Consider the following 14002-nt stretch of genomic DNA (forward strand, 5'->3'; position numbering starts at 1 on the left):
AGGATGTGGTTCAGTTGTTCCAGTTTGGGGTGGTATTGCGTGACAAAGGGGGGATTCATTTGTGGCAGGTTCTTGGGGGTGATGGGAGGATTGGGGGTGTGAGGGGAATTGGCGTGGGAGATCTGTTTGCAGACTAGATCTGGGGGTAATGCCTGTCTTTGAAGGTCTTGGTGAAAGCCTGTGAGTACTAGGAAAGCAAGTTCTTGTCACTGCAAATAAATCATCCTTTTATAGCCAGGCTGTATGGGAGGCATTTTTTGGTGTGAGAGGGATGACAGCTGTTAGAATGCGGGTACTATTGGTGGTTTAATATGGACAGAGGTACGTATGGAGCCATCAGAGAGGAGGATCTCAGCGTCTAGGATGAGGGCACGCTGGGTTGATGGCTGTGCCAGGGATTTGTTTGTATACCTTCCCTTCAAAGGAGAAGTAGTTATGGGTTAGGATAAAGTTATTAAGGTGTATGAAGAATGAGGTAGTTGGTTTGGAGTCTGAAGGATGGTGGGAAGGGTAGTATTCAATAGTGGTAAGATCATGGGCATGAGGGATGTAGATGTATAAAGAGGTGGTTGATGCCACAGTGACGAGTATGGATCCAGGAGTAAAAGGGGTGGGGATGGTGGTGAATCACTAAAGGATGTGGTTGGTATTTTTGATGTGGAAGGTTAGATTACTTGCTATTGGTTGAAGATGTTGGTTAATGAGGGCTGAAATTCTTTCAATGGGGGCACAACGGGGTGCCCAGGATTTTTGGTTTGTTGATTTTGGGGAGCATGTAGAAGGTTGGTGTGCAGGGTGGCACAGGGGCGAGAAGGGAAATGGATGCAGGGGAGAGGTTCTGGAAAGAGCCTAAGGCTTTAAGTTGGGGATTGGAAGTTGTGTTGGCAGAGTGTGTAGGTGGAGGAGTCAGATAATTGGTGGAAGCCTTCCAGCACATAGTCACTGCGATTCATAACAACATGTCTGCAGATAGGATGAAGAAGTCAGGATTAGTTTTAAGGTTGTGTATGGCTATTCTTTCTTCTGATGAAAGTTTGGTAGGGACGTGGGAAAGGATGACGAGACTTAGTCGGAGGTAAGGAATTCCTGGAAGGTGACCCAGCAAGTGATTTGGGGAGGGAGGGAGGGGGGGGGTAGAGGATCACGATTGGGTGATGGTATGAACTGGGAGAGGCAGGATCCAGTGTTGGAATTAGAGTGGCTTTGGTTGATGGGATTGGCAGCAAAAAGGTGTTTCCATTGCAGGGATCCGGAGAAGGAGAGTAGGTTTTTGACAAGTCTAGCATGGTTAAGTTTGGGTGTGGGGCTAAAGGTGGGGCCTTTGCATAGGACTGAAAAGTCTATGGAGCTGTTGATTTTGGTGGATAGGTTAACAACAGTGTTATGGGTATGTTTCGGCTCTGTATTTGGTGGTGTGGCGTTAGGGAGTTTTGGGGGATGTGGCAAGTAGGTGGTATTTTGGGTGTGTGAGGAAGAACACTGTGGGTAAGACAGGGATTTGGATAGAGGTGCTCCAAGGTGGCAGTAGGATGGCAGCAGGTCAGATAACTTATGGAAGTGGTGTCTGGAATGCTCCTCCAGGTGCTGGAGTAGAAGGGATTCAATTTCAGAGATACAGTGTATGCAGCAGAGATTGCCTAGTAGCAGTATCTTGCGGAAAGAACAGAGGTGGTTGTGGAATGCCTTTGCCATGGAGATGTGTTTTTGCAGTACCAGGTTTATGAGGGCCAGGGACTGGCGGAATCTGGGAAGGCAAAGGTCACCGTGAAAGGAGAGGTGGGCTCCAGAGAAATAAATTTTTATGGTTAGGCATTTGGGGGGTTCCATGGTTTAGGGAGCATTGAAGAAATGGGAATGTGAGACTGGGTTTTAGGCAGGAAAGCTGATACATTTCTAAACTGCTGCAGAAAGATAGAGCAGAGGTCCGTTATGACAGGAATGGTGTAAAGGAAACAGGAATGATGCAGAAATAGGCAAAATAGGTCTTGATGGTTGTGAGAGGAGATGGGTAAGAGAAAAGATGCAGATGCTTGCTTGTGTAAGTGAATAGTGTGTGTTTCTCTTTTTCTCACGGATGCTGTGGCCGAAAGCTTATGTGTAAGTGTCCTTTAATTGTGCCTGTATGGAACTTAGCATGTTATCTGTACAGTCAGTAGCAATCTATTAATTATTCATTTCAAAATACATTCATGAAAATGCAAAGTTCCCTTTTAGTGCTAAGACATTAGAATACTTTGGCCAGAAGCTACTTGAGCTTTGCTACAACTTGGGTAGTTACGTGAAAACAGGTTTAAGTATATGGACAAAAGAGGGTTTCATTTGATGGAACTGTTTAATAATTGATCTAGTGTATTACAATGCTCTTAACATGTCTTGGATCCTATGACTATGTCACTTACATAATTGATATTTCATCTTTAAGGCGATTTTCACACAGCTTTGTCTAGTTCTCTTATATACACAGACACAGATACGTTCAACCTAAAAGGCAAGACCTTAAATTGATAACATATGTCTTCAAACAGAAACACTGACATATGTTTCCTAGATTCTCTGGCTAATGGTACTTGCCAGTAACAAATGTTAAGTCCATATTTGAATCCTGAAAATCTCGTTAGTGATTTATCTACAATTGGGATCTGTCCCTTCCTACGTCTATTATTCTATTTAATGTTCTAGTGTCTTAATACTAAATAGACTGATCCACCCAGTTTCTAACTCTTGCTAATGACTTCTTGTAACCAGAAGTTCAATAACACCTCATTACTCAATTTATTTTTCTATTTCCATTTGTACTATGTCCTTAACTGATGCAGGTGTTGGATAAGGCTTAGTGTGGAATGGTTCATGTTATGTTGTCTTTAGTGCATATTTAAAATCTTTTAATTACCTCTGGTTTTAATGAAAAATGTCTTTTTGTTTCTGCAGTTAAGGTATCATTGTGTCTTGTTCAGTCTTATTGTGATATGTGTACTTATTGATTATCTTCTTGTTCATTAGCTGTCTTCTTATGCGGGTGGTTATTTACGCAATCATTGTACAGTGATATACTCTGCTGTTATATCATGTTCCAATTGCAGGTGTACCTCCCTTATGGCCTCGTCATAAAGAAAAGACATCTTACCTCCATTGAAATCTATCAGCATCTTATTCTCAGACAGCCAGTCTTATTACCTAGTAAAATAGGGCACTTTTAGCCCCATTAGTGGTAACATCGGTTGTTCAAAAGCATAATTACCAATAACAAGCATGGCCAATAATTCAGTCCATTGTTCCAGTAATTCAAATTGTTTTAATTCCAGTAACTGGTAACATTCGAAACTTATATAGTAGCTTGTGTTCTTCCAAAAATTTCTGGTCAGTAGCACACATTTCACTTACAGAGTCTAGAATAATATTGACTTATTCTAGGTTTAAAATACTCTTTTGTTACTCCTTCTCTTTCTTCTAATAAGTCTTCACTTGGTTGGATAAGCATTATTCTGAAATCTTCTTTCTATAAAATCTCCATTATGCGGGTTGTCTGGATATTTGCTTCTGGAGCCGAGCTCTGCCCCGGAACCCCTAGAGTTTTCCCGTGTCGTTATTGCTGATGTGCATGTTTCATGTGAATAGTTTTTATTTTGTGTTATATTTTTTCACATGTATCCTGTCTTATTAAATCCCTGACCATGCTTTGTATTATTGTTACTGTCTGTTTAATTTTTCTTGGCCACTTATTATTAGATTTATTTTCAGTTAGCCATCTGTTAGACAATTTTTGTACTGTGTCTATTTGTTCAATATATTATGATAAAATTGATATCTTTCTCCAGTTGTTACCAAGCAAATTTTCCTTTACTGTCCAAGGTAACCTACCGATTACCACCTCTAATAAATGTTCCTTTATGATTGGATCATCTCTGTATTTTGCTAAATTCAGATGCCAGTCTACAAAATATGTGTATCCTTTACAGTTAATATTATGTGGCTTAAAACTAAATAATTTCTTCTGTACTCCTTCACTCCAGCACTTGGATTCAAAGGGTGCCTTGAAATCATTGTAAATTGTAAAGCCTTCTAATAGTAGTGTATCCCTTTGTGCCGCATCCCCATTAAGGTGGTGTACAACAAAAAAGATTTATTTTTGTCACTCCCAGCCTCTGGTAACAGGCCTTTAAATGCCTTGAGAAACAATACTGAGTGTACTTCTTCCAGTGGAGTAAAAGATGGAAATTTATGGATAAACCTTTATCATAGACAGTAGAAAAATCATTACACTTGTTGTATTATACATTACATTTAACTAATAAATCCTCTAATTCTTTTTGTACCTGCCTTCTTGCAAATTCAAAGTTTAGTTAATTATTATTTAGTAACTCTTGTGTATTATACCTTTTATCTCCATTGTTACTTAATGTAGATCCTATACCTGCTTGCACAGTAATTAGTGAGGACAGTAAATTAACTTCTTTTAAGTCTCTGTTTCTATCTGTCTCCTTCCTATTTGATCATCCCATGGTAGCTTCTGATTTTCCCAATCATGGTTCTATTTCATTTCTAATTACAGAAATTGTCTCAACATTTTTGTCTGTGACTCTTCCTACATTAACCTTTGTATCTAACAGTTCTTTTCTAATATCTTCATTCCATTCAGTAACTTATCTTGTATGTAAATGTTCTACTTAACTCTCTGGTCTCTCTTCCTCTAATTCTAATTATTCTGCATGTTTAAATCCCAATTCTGATCTCTTTCTAGTTTATCCAATCTTCCATTTAATAAGAACTTACCTTGACCACTGTTTTATCTGTTTTAGAAGATCTGTTATCTATTTAGAGAATTTGTCATCTGAGTATATTTTTCTTTCATGTCTGTCAATAACTCCTGCATTTTTTGTTCCACATGAGAAAATATTTTGTTGATGTTTGTTGGTTACTGTAAGATCATCTGCATGATTGTTTCCAAAGCAATGTTTCCCTATATGAGAAACATCGTATCAGTCTCTAAACAAAATTGATGGTCACAGAAATTGGCAAGCCCATGTACTGTGGAGTTGACAAAATCAAAATTGAAGCATGAATGAATGGAGGAACGTGTTGGCAAGCCCATGTACTGTGGAGTTGACTACATTAAAGTTGGAGCATGAATGAATGGAGGAATGTGCTCCTCCATACAGCCATTCACCATGATACCTCACCACAGCATGACAGAATAATCACCAGACTGGTCTCTTTCCATGACATTCCTGGAGTTATATCACCTACCATGTTCTCTATAGAGTAATAAGCAATGATCTTCATTTTGCTAACTAAAGCATGAGATACGTTAAGGAGGCAAGTTGTAACCTGTCAGTCTCCACCAAGGACACTTAACAGACCTCCGCATTTCTCTTGCTGAGTAATTGGGTCGACTGTCAAGAGAGCTCTTGAACCATCTCATAGAGAGCATGGTTCCTCTAGCAATATATTCGTGCTGTATATTTTGCAGTTCCAAGGGAGAGACTCATTGGCTTACCAAGAGTTCTCTCCAGTACATCCCCCTGCAGTGAAACTATTTGCTACAGCTCTTAAAAAGTATCCCACTACTCACTTCCAGGCAGCTCCTACTCTTTTTACTGATGATCAGATAAAATAATTTTGGTAAAGAAAAAACTTTAAATACCAAAATAACAAAAAAAAAAAAAAATAAAATAAAAAGAAATTCAGAAATGTAATGACCAGTATTATTTTCTTTGGGTTTTCTGTTTCCTGTGAACACGGCTTTTACAACTTTTAAAGTGGTATGCTGACTGCCTCTAAAGCTTTGAAAGTTGCTGTTACAAATTGTTTAACTATTCTGTGATATTAAGTAATCATACACCCTGGCAAAGAAGTTAAGCACCCAGAAGAAATGAGTTACAGTTCTCTGTGACAGGTAGTACAGCCACCAGAGTGCATTTGTATAGTGTGTGTTCAGTGTTGTTACCAGGCCTGAGAGGGTATATAAGGGACATTAACAGTGTCAGATGTTGAATGATAACTGTGGAGGACCATGGAGGTGCTGCGTATTCATGAGACATTGTTACTAACACGAAGAGGCCTCAGTGTACATTTTCAGACGGCCAGCTGCTAAAATCATACAATGTAAGGATTTGTGGGGTATTTGCCTGTAACTATTTGACTGTAGCAGTGGTCCATTATGACAGGTACACTCCTTGTCAAGGTTCCGGTTGACCACGTCTGACCATTACAAGGGGGATCACAGGGGTATTGTGCACCTGGCACATCGTAATCCCTTCACATCTGTGTCTGTCATCCAAGAACTAGTAATGGACTCCCTGCAACGTTGTGTGTCATCCAGCACCGTTGGTTGGAGTTTAGCTGCAGCGGGAGTTGGAAATTAGTGTCCCTTGTGTAGGCTGCCCTTTGTTGTGTCAGCTACTGTGGGAATCAGCACCAACACAAACAAGGAAGGAGAGAAGTTGCAATGACCGGCAGCAGGAATCCAAAAGTGATGTGGACATTAAACTTTCAAATGTATACAGTACTTTATTTCTAAAAGGAATGTAAATGTAACTTGAGATGCTGCTTGTGGCTCCTACAAGCAATTACTGTTTACTATTACTACTCACAGAAACCATGCTAAGTAATGTCTCCCTATTACTTAGTACTGATGCTCTCAAAGTCTGTGACCGAACTGGGGCCGACCAGCAATGGGTGGCTGGTGAAATCAGCATTGACAGGGGCTGCTGAGCTTTGTCTTTTGGGAGGTGTGTTGCTGCCCGCTCTTTACATTGCATGGTGGTTGGCACCTTCTCAATGCTGTTTCGTGGTGCTAGACTGGTGGTGTGCAGTCTTTAGGACTGTACACCCATATCACCACAACACAAATGGCTGCATTTGGAATGGTGCTGTGACTGGGATGCACGGACCACTGATAAATTGTGTCACATTGTGTTCAACAGTGAATTGCAGTTCTGCACTACCCCGGATGATCATTGTCGGCAAGTATGATGGTGACCTGGGGAGATGTCCCACTCTTCCCAATGTTTTGGATAGACACATCAGCGTTACTCCTGGCATCGTGATGTAGGGAGCCATGGTGTATGACTTTGGGTCACAGGTGGTAGTATTTGAAGAAACTCTGACAGCACAAAGGTATAACATTGACATCCTGGGTTCTCATGCCACATCTCACACAATGGTATTGTGGTGCCATTTTTCAACAGGGCAATGCTCATCCACGCGTGACTTGCCTTTACGAACTGTCTGCATGATGTTGTGTAACTCCTGTGGTCAGCAAGATCTCCAGACCAGCCATTGATTGAACATGTGTGAGACCAACACATACATTGACTCTGTCTCGTTGCCAATACCCAGGATACTGAGGACCAGTTACAACAGTTGTGAGCCACATTGCTTTAGGAGAGGGTACAATGCCTTTATGACACCCTTCCCAACAGAACCAGTGTGTCCAGGTCAGAGAGGGTGCAAGTCATTTACATCTACATCTGCATGATAATTCTGCAGTTCACAATTAAGTGTCTGGCAGAGGTTTCATCAAACCACCTTTAAGCTGCTTCTATACTGACTGTTCCAATCTCGAAAAATGTGCGGGAAAAATGAACACTTAAAATCTTTCCATGTGAGCTCTGATTTTTCTTATTTTATTATGATGATCATTTCTTCCTATGTAGGTGGGTATCAACAAAATATTTTCACACTCTGAGAAGAAAGGTCGTTATTAAAATTTAATGAAAAGGTCCTGCCACAGTGAAAAATGCCGTTGTTTTAATGACTGTCAGCCAAATTTGTGTATCATACTGATAAGTGGACTCATACTGCCAGGTTCTTTATAAATTTGACTTAATTTCGTAATTTTTGAAATAATGTCACAAACCCTTTCAACCTGTGAAGTTTTATTTTGATCTCATCTTCCCTTTTAAAAGCTTCACTTTTTCTCAGGCAATGTACTTCAGCCACAAACAGCTGAGCAGTTTTCAGTGATGAGCACACCATGGGAAATGCACACTTAAGTCCTATACCAGCACAAACGACTGTGGATTTGTGTTGTCTCTGTCATTTCATTTTGTGTTGCTGTGAATGTGCAAAACAATTATTTGAATTATTGTGAGGTTGCACAAACACAGTATTAGAATTCCCACCAGCCAGCTTGTATTTTGCTTCTACATGAAGGAATATACTAAGGCACTGAATGATGTAGTATTCAGTACAAACACACGTAACCACGTAGTACAGCAAGACACAGTCTAACAGTGAAGTATACATTTGACACATAAATATTAGAGTGTCCGAGTGCCCGACACTGTGTCTTATATAAGGCTGTTTTGCACCCGGCACAGTGCTTGCTGCGCTGTCTGCGCCGATGTGGGGCGGCCTCTTTAGGTCAGCCGTGGAGGCACAGCTGTTTAATTATGCGTACTCACAGTATAGCTCTGTTGTCTGCTAAGGAAGTAACATTTTTTCTACTTTCAGTCATTGCATGAATGTAAATTTTGCGCAAATTTTTTCCTTCTGTATCAGTTCCCAGGAGGGAGCAAAAATCTGCAGGCATTGTTATCATCTGCAAATAATCTTAGAGAGCTACTGACATTAACTAACTTGTTGTGTGTCTTGTAGTTGTCACAGAGTTGTAATTGTATCATGATGCTTTAAGTTTGCAGCTGATTGACATTGGCATCTTGCCATAATATTTCAGCTAACAACCAAATAGCCAGTCTCAGTTGAGTTTTATGCCTGCTATTTATCAAAGTGCATTACTGTGTTAATTTTAATCGGTGCATTAGTGCCAACATACAAATCTTGATTACCTGATCCCCCTATGTCAAAGTGTATGCCTGCTGTGGTATGTCAGCAAATCTTTACAGGTGTTACTGATGCACAACCTCTGTCAAATTGGTGCTCTCGTGGAGTTGAAGTTCAGCAATCAGTTTAATTGTCACTGGGCATCACTAAGCATATGCTGCTGTCATGGAGATTGGAATGAAGGGCTTACTGGTTTCCATTCCTTATCAAATTGAAAGTGACAGTGCGATTTAAGATCTTCTGCCATGTGTATCTCCACAAATTCCATAACAATTGAATCCTAAATTAATTACTTAATTTCAGGATTTTTTTCTCCTTTGAGAGGACACTTGTCATTGTATGGCATGTTTCACATCATATTTCTTCTAATGTTTATGGGGAAGAGATATAATAGCTTCTTCAGTAGCACAGGTGACAACCACTCATATGCATATGTGCGTGGGCACACATTTGTCGGACCACACAGTTGACACAAAAGATGTTCATGGTACTTCAGTGTCACACTCACCATGAGCTGACAAACCAGTCAGCCATATCTGAACACTGCTTCACTCCAGAATGCATCTTCCACTTTGCAGTGGAGTAAAACTTTATGCTGGGCCTATATTCGAACCCGGAGCCATGCTTTTGTGGGTAGTGCTCCTACCGAATGAGCTGTCCAGCCACAACTCATGGCCCATACACTCAGCTTTTGGGGATGCAGTTGTTAAGACATCTGTGCGATATGTCAGGTAGAAGATGTTATTGTTCTGAATGGCAACTTTCAAATTGGTGAGATGTGAAACTCGGTGATTTCTTTAACCTCATTCAAACATAGTGTTACATGCTTAGTGCTATGCTCAGTGACAATTAATTTATTCTCAAGCTTTAACTCTCTGAGCATGCAATTTGATGAAAGGTGCTTATGCAGCAATACTGTACTTATGCTCTGCTGAGCAGGTTATTGAGCTCTCACCTTTCTTCTATTAATTTGTCAATATTTTGTATTGTGAATGCCAAAGATCCTAAAGTATGCCTATATTACTTTCCAATGGTAAGTCACCAAGTAGGAAATATACCAGCTTCATCCTCCTAAAAAATTCTTTATCCATTCCTCTGATGGAATACTTTATTAATCAAACAGTAGTGTAGACCACTTTGACGCAGTAGATTTAAAAATGTGTGACAACTATGAAGTTACCCTACGTTATATAAGAATGGAAATTTTAATACCCCGATGTATGTGAATTTAAGAACTAGGACCACATGCTTAAGTTTACTTACTACTTTTAAGGTTTGGGCTCCTTGGATTAAGGTCTAAATGTAACAACATGTGCGCAGATACTATACCAGCTCTTTTGACCACAGTAAGTAGCTGAATGCTATGGCCTCTAATTAATTTGTGGGCAGCAAAACAGCCATGTGAAATATGTAGTTCTCACATCTGCTGTTCATCCTAAGAACTGTTTCAACAACTGATTTGTCAATAATGTCAAATGCTTCAAAAATAGACTTGTTATCAACTGCTACTTATTACTTTACTTTGAGTAAGTCAAGCTCCACTTGCAAATGTCATGTTTGATGATATTATTGTTGTTGTTGTTATTACAATTACCACTACTGCTGCTGTTGCAGTTGCTACAAATTCTGTTGATAAAACGTTGCTGTATAAAGTTAACAGCTACAGAGTGTAATTTTTCTTGTGGTCACTAGTGTTGCTATAGTACAGACTCTATATTGTGGCAGTTGGCAGTGGTCGTAAACAAACCAGAACTTATGCTGCCCAAGGAAAGATGAGTGGTGTGAGAGAACAAGCCCTGCCTCCTCCTTGCAGGGCTGACAGCCCATGTCAATGTTCTGTGCTGTTGTGGAAACAAAAGTAATATTTGGTCATAAGGATCACTAAATCCTTCAGATGTTTTTGAGAATTGTACTTGAACCCCATGATAGAGCAGGATTAGTCTCTTCAGTTCTTTCAAAATGAAAACAGAAAACAACAAGCAGTGCACAATACAAACCAAAGTGGCATTCACAAAGCGTTCGGTAACGGCTACGTTACAGTTTTTTTCTGAGTTTGGCAACGTCAGAAATGTGGTAGTTCAGGCCCAACATTTACCACTCCTTACATTACCATAGTTCAAAAATCCCCAGCCTAAAACTCCCACGTTAAAATGTCTGCATAATAATTTACAAAAATAATTCCAATAATTTACACAACTAATCTCAGTGAACTATTAAGTTTCATTTTCTTTCTTTTGTTTTATTTCAGGATGATGACGATACTAGTGATGATGAAATAGTGCCAAGTGCTATAGTGGAGCCCATCCTGCTGAAACCTGATTCAGCTGTGAGTAACATTCTAGGACAGAAAAAAAAGTTCTGTATTGATTAAATGTTAGTCTTGTAATTCTGAATTTTATTGTTTTCTTTCTTTCTGTGTGACATACTTATGGGGCATTTGCGAATCACTCTAGTTAAAAGACAGTTCCTTGTTAATTTAAAAATGGCACACAGGATTGAAACTTAACCTTCCAGCTACGCGTGACGCGAACATGCGCAGTTTAGCACTGCTATTTGCAGACAAGTTCGTAGCGCTCCCGATTAGTGCAGTGCATGTAATTTCTGCTCTGTTTGCATGCCAGAAGTCGCAGTATTTGTGACAAATACTTTTCTGTTGTCCTGTAAAATTGTAGGCTGCTATTTTCCCATCAATTTTTTTCTGTTGCTGTGGAACATTGGAAAATCGCCTGCTGTTAAAGTGTTTATCAGTAGAATATCTTGAGGAATCATTGTATCAGTAATATGATACAATGTAGATGATTTCTGAGTTTCACAGAATGTGTTAGGCTTTGTGTTTAGAAAGACAGATGTGTTCAGAGTTTTGTATTGATAAGAGAATGCAGAACACATCACTTTCTCTTATTGTGACCGTTTATTCAGATCAAGGGGGTAATACTTGCCTGTGTAAAACAGATTGCATACAAGGTATATCAGCTACCCATTGCTTAGTATTTTCTGCTTGTATGGGTTCCGTGTAGAATCATAATGAATGAAGTCAATGAAATTGTTCAACATATAGCGGAGATTCTGAGTCGGAGATAGGCGCAGCAAAAAAACTGTCACAAATAAAGCTTTCAGCCAGTAAGGTGTTTGTCAAAAATAGATGCCACACGCACTACTGCAGTTTCAGTTAACTGAAACCACACTGCGAGCAGCAGCACCAGTGCATGATGGAAGTGGCGACTGAGTGGGGGTAAGGAGGAGGCTGGGGGAGAAGGGGGAGGGATAGTAGGGTTACATTCCATCCTGGATTTTCTGTTGTTTGAAATTGTTCAACTGTGATATAGGCCTACACTGAAGTGACAGAAGTCATGGGATTCCTGTAATATTGTGTTGGACCTCCTTTTGCCTGGTGTAGTGCAGCAACTGGACGTGACATGGACTCAACAAGATGTTGGAAGTCCCCTGCGGAACTATTGAGCCATGCTGCTTCTATAGCTGTCAGTAATTGCGAAAATGTTACTGGTGCATTATGTTGTGCATGAACTGACCTCATGATTATGTCCCATAAATGTATGACGGGATTCATATTCAGCGATCTGGGTGGCCAAAACATTCGCTCGAAATATCCAGAATGTTCTTCAAACCAATCGTGAACAATTGTGGCCCAGTGACGTGGTATATTGTCATCCATAAAAATTATATCATTGTTTGGGACAAATAGTTTCCAAGTAGCAAGTGGCCAAACACAAGCATTTTCAGTCGTGATGGGTTCAGTTGGGCCAGAGGACCAAGTCCATTCCATGTAAACACAGCCCACACCATTATGGAGCCATCACCAACTTGCACACTCAGACCCTACCATCAGCTCTTACCAACTGATATCTGGACTCATCTGTCCAGGCCATGCTTCTCCTGCTATGTAAGGTCTAACCGATATGTTCATGAGCCCAAGAGAGGCACTACAGGTGGTCTTGTGCTGTTAGCAAAAGCAGTCGCATCAGTCAACTGCTGCCATAGCCCGTTAAAGCCGAACTTCACTGCACTGTCACAATAAATACATTTGTTGTATGTCCCACATTTATTTCTGCAGTTGTTTCATGCAGTGTTGCTTCTCTGTTAGCTCTGACAACTCTGTGCAAATGCCATTGCTCTTGCTCATTAAGTGAAAGCTGTTGGCCACTGAGCTGCTCATGGTGAGAGGTATTGATTGAAGTTAGTTATTTTTGACACATTCTTAACACTACAGATCTCAAAGTATTGAATCCCCTAATGTTTTCAAAAATGGCATGCCCTTTGTGTCTAGTGCCAACTACCATTCCTCAATCAAAGTCTGTAAATTCTATTTGTGCGGCCATAATCATCCCGGAAACCTTTTTACATGAATAATCTAAGAATAAATGACAGCTCCGCCAATGCAATACTACTACTATCTGTATACATGTGTATCACTGTCCCATGACTTTTGTCATCTCATTGTACACACTTAAGTGTTTGGCATAAGCATATTCCAAGGTTGCTTAAGAAAATGCCACTGGGAGGCTTCAAGAAGAGCATATTGCTTCGTAAGTAGACATACTTCTAGTGTGTGCTAAGAATGTAATAATCAGCCTTACAGAGTTCTGTTGTGATAAAATTGTAGTAGCCTTTTGGACTTTAAATATGGGTTTAGATGTAGGTGTAACCAAATATTATGTAACGCCTAATGGTCTTCACAACAAAGCATATATATTAAACACAATATATGCCGTGTTTAACACGTAATTGAAGAAGAAAATTATTTATTAATTTTTTGACAGGGAATTTTATGTATTCACCCTCTGTTAAATTATATTATGGACTGAGTAGCGTAATTACATTTGATTGTAGTTTACAAGCTGATAGATAGTAACCAGTCCATACTGTGTAAGTTATGTGATTTTTTTCCGTAATTTTGTTCACCTTTTCTTTTATTACTGCAGTTTTCTCTTAAAGTGTTCAACACAATGACATGTGCATTGTACTTTGGTGTATATGATACATATGTTTTATTTTCATGCTAGTTTTTTTGCTGTTATTGTATTAGCTGCATGATGTGTTCTCACATGGTGTTTGGAACAGCAGGTAGAGTTATACCATTACATGTATTTGGTTTTAGACTGCAGGGACCTATGCTTCAGTATGTCACAACCAGTATGTCAACTTAATGTTATGGAGTGAGTTTCAACATCACATAATGTTTGACAGTAACTGTTTGTTG

General features: G+C 39.7%; 1 protein-coding gene across 1 annotated transcript in view; it reads left to right on the plus strand.

The window, feature by feature from the left end:
• LOC126091900 (uncharacterized) overlaps nt 1-14002 on the plus strand; it is a 59647-nt gene that overhangs the window by 21007 nt on the left and 24638 nt on the right. The window contains exon 3 of the mRNA XM_049907199.1: nt 11033-11110. Coding sequence (XP_049763156.1) covers nt 11033-11110 — 78 coding nt within the window. The remainder of the gene's footprint in view (nt 1-11032; nt 11111-14002) is intronic.

Source organism: Schistocerca cancellata, chromosome 7 (genome assembly GCF_023864275.1).
Source record: "Schistocerca cancellata isolate TAMUIC-IGC-003103 chromosome 7, iqSchCanc2.1, whole genome shotgun sequence".
Taxonomy (NCBI): Eukaryota; Metazoa; Arthropoda; class Insecta; order Orthoptera; family Acrididae; genus Schistocerca; species Schistocerca cancellata.